The sequence below is a fragment of the Oncorhynchus tshawytscha genome, linkage group LG11 (genome assembly GCF_018296145.1).
Source record: "Oncorhynchus tshawytscha isolate Ot180627B linkage group LG11, Otsh_v2.0, whole genome shotgun sequence".
Taxonomy (NCBI): domain Eukaryota; kingdom Metazoa; phylum Chordata; class Actinopteri; order Salmoniformes; family Salmonidae; genus Oncorhynchus; species Oncorhynchus tshawytscha.
The window spans coordinates 28,281,135-28,293,533 of NC_056439.1; the positions used below are offsets into that span (position 1 = coordinate 28,281,135).

The 12,399-nt window shown below is 40.2% G+C and overlaps 1 protein-coding gene across 4 annotated transcripts in view; it reads left to right on the forward strand.

Annotated features, from left to right (window-relative positions):
* rock2a (rho-associated, coiled-coil containing protein kinase 2a) overlaps positions 1-12,399 on the forward strand; it is a 47,543-nt gene continuing 35,144 nt past the window's right edge. For all 4 annotated transcript variants that reach the window (XM_024437130.2, XM_024437131.2, XM_024437133.2 and 1 more), the window contains exon 1: positions 1-801. In XM_024437130.2, coding sequence (XP_024292898.1) covers positions 703-801 — 99 coding nt within the window. In that variant the 5' untranslated portion in view covers positions 1-702. The remainder of the gene's footprint in view (positions 802-12,399) is intronic.

Genomic DNA, 12,399 nt, shown 5'->3' on the forward strand with positions numbered 1-12,399 from the left:
GAGAGAACTAGCTCTGGAAGTGGAGTATGTACGAGGAATCCACGGTGGCTAACTGCAGTTAGACATTCCGACAACCCTTAGTTTTTCGTCATGCAGGGATACATACCGAAATAGTTCTGTAGTGCATAGGAGAGGAGCTGATTGAAAACGTTTTTAAACTGTTCATCGCTCAAGCTATTTTGGAGAACGCCATACTCTGTCAATTTGCTTATGACAGTGATGCAATTACAAAATCCATGTAATTTGAGTGTTTCAAATGTTGGATTTTAAACACTTTCGACTGTTTTGGAAACACATTTTTTTAAATTTAAGCATAGCACATCGGAGCGCCCAAAAAGAGAAGGGAGGGGGGCAAGAAAACGCCCTGTTGCTGAATCTTCTTAAAATTCTAACTTAATCGCGGTGTGGATCACAGAGAACAGTCATATGGAATATGGTACTATAAATGTCTATCTTGATTTGCGTTCAACTAAATCTCCGGACTAATTGGCAAATTTGCGGAGCTGCGCTTCTCCGTTTATGGTGGATTATTTTTTTTCTTCTACATTGTGGATACTGCAATTCCGAGGCGATTATAGAAGGAGGCTGCTAGGCCCACGGCCATTGCCCAAGAACAAAAAGACTTTTCCCCATGTAAACCCAAACAGTTCTCATAAGGCTCGTTTTATATGTAAAAGAAACGGGCATTAATCAATCGCAAAAATGTCACTTGGTGCAGAGAGAAGGATGGAAAACCGGTTGAAAAAGCTGGAGGCCATGATCAAAGATCCAAGATCTGCGATAAACTTGGAAAGTTTACTCGTAAGTCTGCTAATATTTTATTAATTATTAATAGGGCCTATTCTGTTTTCCCTTCGCGCACTTTGAAGCAACCAACATGATGCATTGTAGCAGTAGACTTCTTACGCCATTTAACCAATATGTATCAATTGTGATGTTGCCGATGTCGACATTGTAGCCAAATCCTATCATTCGCTGGCTGCGCGGTATTGGGCAAGGTTTAGCTAACTTCCTCACCACCAAGCCTTTCATGATTCAGGTCAACATTTACTTCAGAAAGAATAGGCCTGTTACACTATATTTTAGAGTAACAAAAATTCTAAACACATCGTTATTATTTAGCATTAAGTTGTCACCTATTACAGCATCATGTGTAGCCTATCCTGTGACAATGTGTAGCCTATATGTCAATAGATCCTGATTCAAATGCTAATTTCTGCCTGACTTAGAATTCCATGCAATTCAACATCGGGATTCCAGGCAACATAGGCCTATGTAAGGGTATAAGGATCGAAAATAGTTGAGCCATATGTTTTTCTCGTGATATGAGGGCATCTGATGCAGCAGACAACACAGCTATAGCTGTAGGCTAACTGCATTAAATCTGTTTTAAGATTATTGGAAAATGTGCATAGCCCTGAAGGTTAGCCTACTTCTATGGACACGTTTCTTCCGGTCAAGTCCCTGAACGATCTCCCGCCTATCAAGGGATTGGCCCACTGACTTGTATGGGATATGCGCCACATTGTCATGTTTGGCACCAGACGGGTACCAACGGCATGTCACACGTGCCCTTGTCTACAAACGGATGCGTTGTAGTAACTGCCAAAGAGAGGAGTGGGTTTTCGCCCCAAGCCAACTGTTTAAAAGGATAATAATAAGTGAACGTTTTGGGAGTGTTTACCAATACAGGCCTACTCACTGCTGTGGAATGTCGAGAGGACTGTCATCTGTCTATAGGCCTGAAAACATTCTGCAGAAACCTATTGTGATAGCCAAATAGTTGGTCCAGCCTGAAATGGCCACACCAAGATCATAAACACTCATGATTTACACATTCAGGATTTGAAGTGTTTCCTGGTGAATCTCCCTCAGACACTATTAAAAATGTCAAGCAGTTTCTGAACCGGAGTTCACCGGTTGAATTAAGAATCCATCTGTTAAAAGTGCATAATCGGTCTAATTTATATACAGTGACTGAATCCTCAGCTGAAAAGTGTTTATTTCCTGGGAAGGAGTAGGAGATAGATATCAAAGCTTGATGACTGTTCTAGACTGAAGTTGAGTGGGAGGAGTGCGTAGGACTGAACAGGCTGTATCCTCCCAAGCCATTTTTGGCCAACTCTCACTTTCTGTTATTGTCTGCTATGAAGAAGGCACAGAGGCAAGCATCAGGCATTGCAATAATGTAGTCAGACCTGTTTCTACATGCTCTCACATTCAGACCTTTCCTGATATACCATCCATTGTTCACTTTAAAAACATTGCCTAATGATAAATTATGAACACACACATACTTAGTCATCGACCTCCATTAACACCTATAACAGCTGCTTCTATATAATTATCCTGGATAAGGAACGTGTTGCCTCAGCAGAACAATGCCTGGGCCTTTTTTTAATGTCCTTACTTCCTGTAAATGTGTTTCTTCCTGTACGCTTCTTGTTTTGCACAATGTACATATGAGATAATAGTCTAAAATAGAGAGTAGGCCTAAAACATGTCCCTGGAGTGTTTCAGGAATGTCAAGCTGCTCTTCAAAGGGGGTTTCTTATCACAGGGCCATCCCTGATGTGATCTGATGCAGTGTAGGACTGACTACCACTTGAAATTAGGCCCACACTCAGTGGAATGCAGCCTGTGATCTGTCAGTTACCGCGCCAAGGTTTCACTACACAACTGAGCAGTGTGAATCTTATGAATGACTGAAGGACTGTTGACTTGAATGTGTTTAATGTGTGTAATAGGATGAAGAATGCAGTGTTTCAAAATGTATTTGAATGGGTACTAGTGAATTGGGATTCTCCTAAATGGAGTGTGCAATTTATCCATTAAAAGGAAGGATAGGAGGGAACTCGTATCAGAGGAGTGTGTGTAGACTAGTTTGGGCTACATAGAGGAGGACAACTATTGCTGACCTGTCTGGTACTGCAGCAGACTGACTAAGGTCTCCTGGAAAGCTTCAGGAATGAGATGGCATTCATTCTGCCATCTCGGAATGTGAACTGGATCAGATGGCCTGCTTTTAACAGGCAGATGAGAGAGTGAGGTGTGTTCAGTACAGGTTCAGGGGTAGGAAACTCAGGCCAGTCAACAGGATCTGATCTGCAGTGTTGGCTGTTTGTTTTTCTCCCTCTGGCACTTTCAAATTGACCCATTAATGTTACTTATTTTTTCTTTATTAACTGGAATGCACTTAGTGTTTTATAGTGTTAAAAGAAATGTTGAACTTTGATTAGCTATATGTTTGAACTATTTCAATAAAAATTGTAGTTGAGATATTTCATGAGCTGAGTACATTGCTGGCTAGTGTGAAAAATCCTGCCCAGTTGGCATATTTTGCAATGTCAACTAAGTTGATAGTCATTTTCACCTGCAAAACTGTGTAGTAAAGTAACATTCCTGTATTCTGTTGCTCCTTCTCCTATACTGCTATCTAATATAATCCCAGGGCACACCCTTTTAATTTCAGGAGTGCTCTGTATCAGCTTAGACACGTTATACTGTATCATGGAGGCTTGAAGTAAAACATCACTGATGGCAGTATTTTTCTCCAGGCTCCAGCCCTACTGATCCCCTTTATTTGGCAGAGCATCAGTGCTGACTGGGTAACTGTTTTCAGTCACCAGCATCAACCACTGTACTGATAACCACGTGGTATTAAAAGATGAAACCTGAACGCCAAAACGGCCACTCGGGGCTAGCAGCATGAAAGAGAGGGCATTTCTTGAGATAGGCCTAACTAGGCACACTTGATTGCAGCCTTTTCACTGTCCTCAAGGAAATGACCTCATTGAGTAAATAGTTGGAGCTATATATGGGTCTCAAAGTCCCTCTGAATTGCTGCACTTTCCCCTTTCACTATTCTCTTTATCTAACTGCACCTCTCCTCTCTCACTGGCTCAAAATGAATGTTTGATTTGAGTTTCAAAGCCAGATTCACACCAGTAACTTATTTCTATTCTGATATTAGAGTTTCGTTGTTGTCAAAGAAACGTGTTGTTTAATTTGTTTGTTTCTATATGCACCTACAGTGGGTATCACAAATATTCACCCACCTTGGATTTCTTCACATTTTGTGTTACAAAGTGGGATTGCAATGGATTTAAGTGGCTCTTTTTTTTGTCAAGATCTACACAATATTCTGTCAATGTGTTTTTTTAATGAAAAATGAAATGCTAATATACCTTGATTACATAAGTATGCACCCCCCTGAATCAATACATATTCCAAACACCTTTGGAAGCAATTACACTAGTGATTCTTTTTGGGTAAGTCTCTTAAGAACTTTGCATGCCTGTATAGCACAATATTTGTACCTTATTTGCTGTCAAATTGCTGGGGGTCATGGCTAGAAAGCCATTTTAAACTCTTCCCATAGATTTTCAAGCAGACTTCAGTCAAAACTATAACTTGGCCACTCAGGATCTTCTTGGTAAGCAACTCCAGTGTAGATTTGGCATTGTGTTGATGTGTAGATTTGGATTTGGCATTGTGTTGTAGGTTAATTTCCTGCTGAAAGGTGAATTCCTCTCCCTGTGTCTGGTTTAAAGCAGACTGAAGCACGTTTTCCTCTAGGGTTTTGCCTGTGCTTAGGTCCATTAAGTTTCTTTTTATTCTGAGAAACTCCCCAGTCTTTGCCGACATCAATCATACCCATACCATGATGCAGCCACCACCATGCTTGAAAATAAGGAGGCAGATACTCAATGATGTGTTGTTGTATTTTCCACTAACATACTTTTTGGCCTAAAGGCAAAGCGTTGTAATCCTTCGCTGTGTTTTATTGCAGTATAACTTTAGTGCCTTGTTGCATAGATTTAGCATGTTTTGGGAATATATGTATGTATGTGTGTATATTTACAGTACTAGTCAAAAGTTTGGACACACCGACTCATTCCAGGTTTTTCTTTATTTTGACTATTTTCTACATTATAGTATAACAGTGAGGACATCAACTATGAAATAACAAATATGGAATCATGTAGTAACCAAAAAAGTGTCAAACAAATCAAAATAGATTTGAGATTCTTCAAAGTAGCCACTCTTTGCCTTGATGACAGCTGCAGAGAAACCACTTCTATAGGACACCAGTAATAAGAAGAGACTTGCTTGTGCCAAGAAACACGAGCAATGGGCATGAGACCGGTGGAAATCTGTCCTTTGGTCTGATGAGTCCAAATGTGAGATTTTGGTTCCAAATGCTGTATCTTAGTGAAACAAGGAGTGTATGAATGGATGATCTCCGCATGTGTGGTTCCCACCGTAAAGCATGGAGGAGATGGTGTGGGGTACTTTGCTGGTGACACTGTCTGTGATCTATTTAGAAATCAAGGCACACTTAACCAGCATGGATACCACAGCATTCTGCAGTGATATGCCATCCCATCTGGTTTGTACTTAGTGGGACTATCATTTGTTTTTCAACAGGACAATGACCCAAAACACACCTCCAGGTTGTGTAATGGCTATTTGACCAAGGAGGGTGATGGAGTGCTGCATCAGATGCCCTTGCCTCCACAATCACCCAACCTCAACCCAACTGAGATGGTTTTGGATGAGTGGGACCACAGAATGATGGAAAAGCAGCCAACAAGTGCTCAGCATATGTGGGAACTCCTTCAAGACTGTTGGAAAAGCATTCCTCATGAAGCTGTTTGAGAGAATGCCAAGACTGTGCAAAGCTCTCTTCAAGACAAAGGGTGGCAACTTGGAAGAATCTAAAATCTATTTTGATTTGTTTAACACTTTTTTGGTTACTACATGATTCCATGTGTTATTTAATCGTGTTGATGTCTTCACTATTACTCTGTAATGTCGAAAATTGTACAAATAAAGCAAATCCCTTGAATGAGTAGGTGTGTCCAAACTTTTGACTGGTACTGTATATTGTTCTTTTCACTGTCATTTAGGTCATTATTGTGGAGTAACTGCAATGTTCTTGATCCATCCTCAGTCTTCTCCCATCACAGTCAATTAACTCTGTAGCTGTTTTAAAATCACCATTGGCCTCATAGTGGCATCCCTCAGCAGTTTCCTTCCTTTCCTGCAGCTCAGTTCAGAAGGACGACTGTATCTTTGTTGTCTTGGTGGTTTAATACATAATTTAAACTTTACCATGCTTAAAGATATATTCAATGTCTGATTTGTTATTGTTACCCATCTACTAATCACTGCCCTTCTTTGAGGCTTTTGAAAAAGCTCCCTGGTCTTTGTAGTTGAATATGTGGTTCAAACTCAGTACTTGACTAACGGAAGTGGTAGTCATTAAATAAGTCATGTCAAATCTCTATTTCAAAGTGAATCCATTATTTTGTGATTTGTTAAGCCACATTTTACTCCTGAACTAATTTAGGCTTATGCAACAACTATATTTTAGTTATTTAATTTGTATTCATTTGTAAACCTTTGTAAAATGTTCTTTTCACTTTTGACATTATGGAGTATTTTGTGTAGCTCAATGACAAAAAAAATCCCAATTAGATCTATTTAAATTGAATTTTGTAATGCAACAAAATGTGAAAAAAATCCATGGGGGTGTAAACTTATGATGCCCACTCTATACATAATTTTTAGATAACCATTGATATTATTATTGCAGCCAGAATAGGCAGCTGATGGTCATTTCCACGTAAAAGGACCCCTGAGCACCAACTTGAAGTTTGTAGGAAAATGTGAAATGAAAGCTAAGAGTCAAAATATATATTTTATTAAAGTATATATACATTTTTCAAGCATTTTCCATCCTAAAAATGTGGATTAAGCAAAGGCTTTGATTTCAGTTCCAACAGATGGAAAATGGGTCTAAGAAAACATCCAGAAAGTCTTGAAAGGTATTATTAATACATCAAAACACAATAATGTGGAAGTGAAGACCCCTGCCAACTAATATCAACACACATTTATTTTATGAGAAATTACTCTGCCTTCTGTTAGTTTTTTAAAGAAACATTGCCTTGTGCCTTGAGAATTACTTTTGCAAAAAACCCACATACCTTTTAAGATATTTTCTAATATCTCTCTGTCATGGGGAGGGAGGATAATACAAGTTCACAGAAGTAACAAGTGAAGGTAGACCTGTCAATTAGTGTTTTTGATATCGATTTTGTTTATGAATTATTAAGTGATTAATAAAAAAAAACGTAATTATGCTATCAAAAAATGAGTAATGTAATTTCGGCTATTGAATTTGGACAGTTGTACACGAGTTGAGTACACTATAATGTACTGTACTGAACTATACTCTGCTGTACTGAACTTAACTCTAATGTTCTGTGCTGTACTTTGTCCAAACTTGTGAAACATAGACGTGTATAATTGGTTCAGATTTGGTCTGGTCCAAGAAAATGTGGTCTTGTTTTTTCGTTGGTCTTGCTGGGTGTAAAACTACTTCACTTAGTGTAGTTTAATACCCAAAAGAGATTTGATCAAAGTCAATTTGTCATGTCATACCTGACACCCCATTCTTTCTGCAGACATAGTTGAATCTTCATTCAGATCAGATATTGTTTTGGGAAAAGGTGGACACAAACTGAGGGAGATTTTAATTATGTTGCCAAAATTTGCATCTGCACAGTTCTTCCAGTAAATGTTTTTATAAAATGTTCAGTGTATGTTTAAAAAACAAATGTCCATGTGCATATAGTTGTATGTTTTCTTAAACTTTTAAATCAATGTTTTTTGTTTGGCATACTTTTTAAGTGAAAGATCTGACTCTCAGCCCAGTTCCATTGTGGTGGAATTGTCCTGGTATGACATAACTATTTTTTTCAATTCTCACGTCTCAAATGTGACAGCCAGACTCGACACAGCTTCAATTTCAAGCTTCCGCTGTGAGTGACAACTTGCAAATGATGGAATTATATAAACGATTAATCTCTTCTCACTGTCGCTGTGAAGCATGCGGAGCACTCAGTCTGGCGAGAGAGACTAAAAAACTATTGACATCAAGCTGAACTCGCAACATCTCAATTAAATGTGTCAAAGTGCATTGGTTACACTAGTCCAGAGCTTCCCAAACTCTTTATAGTCCTGTACCCCTTTAAACATTCAACCTCCAGCTGCATATCCCATCTAGCACCAGTGTCAGTGCACTCTGAAATTTTGTTTTTTTCCATCATTGTAGGCCTGCCACACACACACACTATAAAATACATTTATTAAACATAAGAATGAGAGTGAGTTTTTGTCACAACCCGGCTTGTGGGAAGTGACAAAGAGCTCTAAGGACCAGAGCACAAATAATAATATAATAATAATCAATCAATTTGCTCTTTATTTTAACCATCTTACATATAAAACCTTAGTTGTTCATCAAATTGTGAATAACTCACCATGGGTTAATGAGAAGGGTGTGCTTGAAAGGATGCACATAACTCTACAATGTTGGGTTGTATTGGAGAGAGTCTGTGTTAAATCTTTTTCCACACAGTCTGTGCTTGTATTTAGTTTTCATGCTAGTGAGGGCCGAGAATCCGCTCTCACTTAGGTATGTGGTTGCAAAGGGCATCAGTGTCTTAACAGCCTGATTTGCCAAGGCAGGATACTCTGAGCGCAGCCCATCCAGAAATCTGGCAGTGGCTTCTGATTAAATTCAATTTTCACAGAACCGCTTGTTGCAATTTCAATGAGGCTCTCTTGTTCAGATATCGGTAAGTGGACTGGAGGCAGGGCATGAAAGGGATAACGAATCCAGTTGTTTGTGTCATTCGTTTTGGGAAAGTACCTGCGTAATTGTGCACCCAACTCACTCAGGTGCTTCGCTATATCACATTTGACATTGTCCATAAAGCTTGAGTTCATTTGCACACAAAAAAATCATACAATGATGGAAAGACCTGTGTGTTGTCCTTGATAATGCAGACCGAGAAGAGCTCCAACTTCTTAATCATAGCCTCAATTTTGTCCCACACATTGAATATAGTTGCTGAGAGTCCCTGTAATCCTAGATTCAGCTCATTCAGGCGAGAAAGGAAATCACCCAGATAGGCCAGTCATGTGAGAAACTCGTCGTCATGCAAGCGGTCAGACAAGTGAAAATGATGGTCAGTAAAGAAAACTTTAAGCTCATCTCTCAATTACAAAAAACATGTCAATACTTTGCCAATTGATAACCAGCACACTCCTGTATGTTGTAAAAGTGTTATATGGTTGCTGCCCATATCATTGCGTAGTGCAGAAAATACACAAGAGTTCAGGGGCCTTGCTTTAACAAAGTTAACTACTTTCACTGTAGTGTCCATAACATCTTTCAAGCAGTCAGGCATTCCCTTGGCAGCAAGAGCCTCTCAGTGGATGCTGCAGTGTACCCAAGTGGCGTCGGGAGCAACTGCTTGCACACGTGTTACCACACCACTATGTCTCCCTGTCATGGCTTTTGCGCCATCAGTACAGATACCAACATGAGCAGCAGCTACATTTGGCTACATATGGACCATTAGTGGAATTCCCGCGAGATAGTAACGGTTAATGTGATTGGATGTTAATTATTTGACTAGGCTACCTGTATTTGACATTGTGTTGTTATATGTACATTATATGGTGTGATTTTATTTTTGGCAGTGAAACGACACTACTCAGGCGAGGATGAAAAACCTCAGCCAAATGTATAGCCCCGTTGGAAACTATAAATGGGCTGTTTGAGAATATGTAAAAATAAATAAATATTTATATACAGTGGGGCAAAAAAGTATTTAGTCAGCCACCAATTGTGCAAGTTCTCCCACTTAAAAAGATGAGAGAGGCCTGTAATTTTTATCATAGGTACACTTCAACTATGACAGACAAAATGAGAAAAGAAATCCAGAAAATCACATTGTAGGATTTTTAAATTAATTAATTTGCAAATTATGGTGGAAAATAAGTATTTGGTCACCTACAAACCAGCAAGATTTGTGGCTCACAGACGTGTAACTTCTTCTTTAAGAGGCTCCTCTGTCCTCCACTCGTTACCTGTATTAATGGCACCTGTTTGAACTTGTTATCAGTATAAAAGACACCTGTCCACAACCTCAAACAGTCACACTCCAAACTCCACTATGGCCAAGACCAAAGAGCTGTCAATGGACACCAGAAACAAAATTGTAGACCTGCACAGGCTGGGAAGACTAAATCTGAAATAGGTAAGCAGCTTGGTTTAAAGAAATCAACTGTGGGAGCAATTATTAGGAAATGGAAGACATACAAGACCACTCATAATCTCCCTCGATCTGGGGCACAAGATCTCACCCCGTGGGGTCAAAATGATCACAAGAACGGTGAGCAAAAATCCCAGAACCACATGGGGGGACCTAGTGACTAACCTGAAGAAAGCTGGGACCAAAGTAACAAAGCCTACCATCAGTAACACACTACGCCACCAGGGACTCAATTCCTGCAGTGCCAGACGTGTCCCCCTGCTTAAGCCAGTACATGTCCAGGCCCGTCTGAAGTTTGCTAGAGAGCATTTTGATGATCCAGAAGAAGATTGGGAGAATGTCATATGGTCAGATGAAACCAAAATATAACTTCTTTGGTAAAAACTCAACTCGTCGTGTTTGGAGGACAAAGAATGCTGTGTTGCATCCAAAGAACACCATACCTACTGTGAAGCATGGGGGTGGAAACATCATGCTTTGGGGCTGTTTTTCTGCAAAGGGACCAGGACGACTGATCCATGTAAAGGAAAGAATGATTTGGGCCATGTATTGTGAGATTTTGAGTGAAAACCTCCTTCCATCAGCGAGGGCATTGAAGATGAAACGTGGCTGGGTCTTTCAGCATGACAATGATCCCAAACACACCGCCCGGGCAACGAAAGAGTGGCTTCGTAAGAAGCATTTCAAGGTCCTGGAGTGGCCTAGCCAGTCTCCAGATCTCAACCCCATAGAAAATCTTTGGAGGGAGATGAAAGTCTGTGTTGCCCAGCAACAGCCCCAAAACATCACTGCTCTAGAGGAGCTCTGCATGGAGGAATAGGCCAAAATACCAGCAACAGTGTGTGAAAACCTTGTGAAGACTTACAGAAATCGGTTGACCTCTGTCATTGCCAACAAAGGGTATATAACAAAGTATTGAGTTAAACTTTTGTTATTGACCAAATAATTATTTTCCACCATAATTTGCTAATACATTCATGAAAAATCCTACAATGTGATTTTCTGGATTTTTTTTTCTAATTTTGTCTGTCATAGTTGAAGTGTACCTATGATGAAAATGACAGGTCTCTCATATTTTTAAGTGGGAGAACTTGCACAATTGGTGGCTGACTAAATACTTTTTTTGCCCCACTGTATATATACATACAGTCGTGGCCAAAAGTTTTGAGAATGACACAAATATTAATTTTCACTAAGTCTGCTGCCTCAGTTTGTATGATGGCAATTTTCATATACTCCAGAATGTTATGAAGAGTGATCAGATGAATTGCAATTAATTGCAAAGTCCCTCTTTGCCATGCCAATGAACTGAATCCCCAAAAAACATTTCCACTGCATTTCAGCCCTGCCAAAAAAGGACCAGCTGACATCATGTCAGTGATTCTCTCGTTAACTCAGGTGTGAGTGTTGACGAGGACAAGGGTGGAGATCACTCTGTAATGTTGATTGATTTCGAATAACAGACTGGAAGCTTAAAAAGGAGGGTGGTGCTTGGAATCATTGTTCTTCCTCTGTCAGCCATGGTTACCTGCAAGGAAACACGTGCCGTCATCATTGCTTTGCACAAAAAGGGCTTCACATGCAAGGATATTGCTGCCAGTAAGATTGCACCTAAATTCACCATTTATCGGATCATCAAGAAATTCAAGGAAAGCGGTTCAATTGTTGTGAAGAAGGCTTCTGGGCGCCCAAGAAAGTCCAGCAAGCGTCAGGGCCGTCCCCTAAAGTTGATTCAGTTGCGGGATCGGGGCACCACCAGTACAGAGCTTGCTTAGGAATGGCAGCAGGCAGGTGTGAGTGCATCTGCACGCACAGTGAGGTGAAGACTTTTGGAAGATGGCCTGGTGTCAAGAAGGGCAGCAAAGAAGCCACTTCTCTCCAGGAAAAACATCAGGGACAGACTGATATTCTTCCAAAGGTACAGGGATTGGACTGCTGAGGACTGGGGTAAAGTCATTTTCTCTGATGAATCCCCTTTCCGATTGTTTGGGGCATCTGGGAAAAAAGCTTGTCTGGAGAAGACAAGGTGAGCGCTACCATCAGTCCTGTGTCATGCCAACAGTAAAGCATCCTGAGACCATTCATGTGTGTGGTTGCTTCCCAGCCAAGGGAGTGGGCTCACTCACAATTTTGCCTAAGAACACAACCATGAATAAAGAATGGTACCAACACATCCTCTGAGAGCAACTTCTCCCAACCATCCAGGAACAGTTTGGTGACGAACAATGCCTTTTCCAGCATGATGGAGCACCTTGCCATAAGG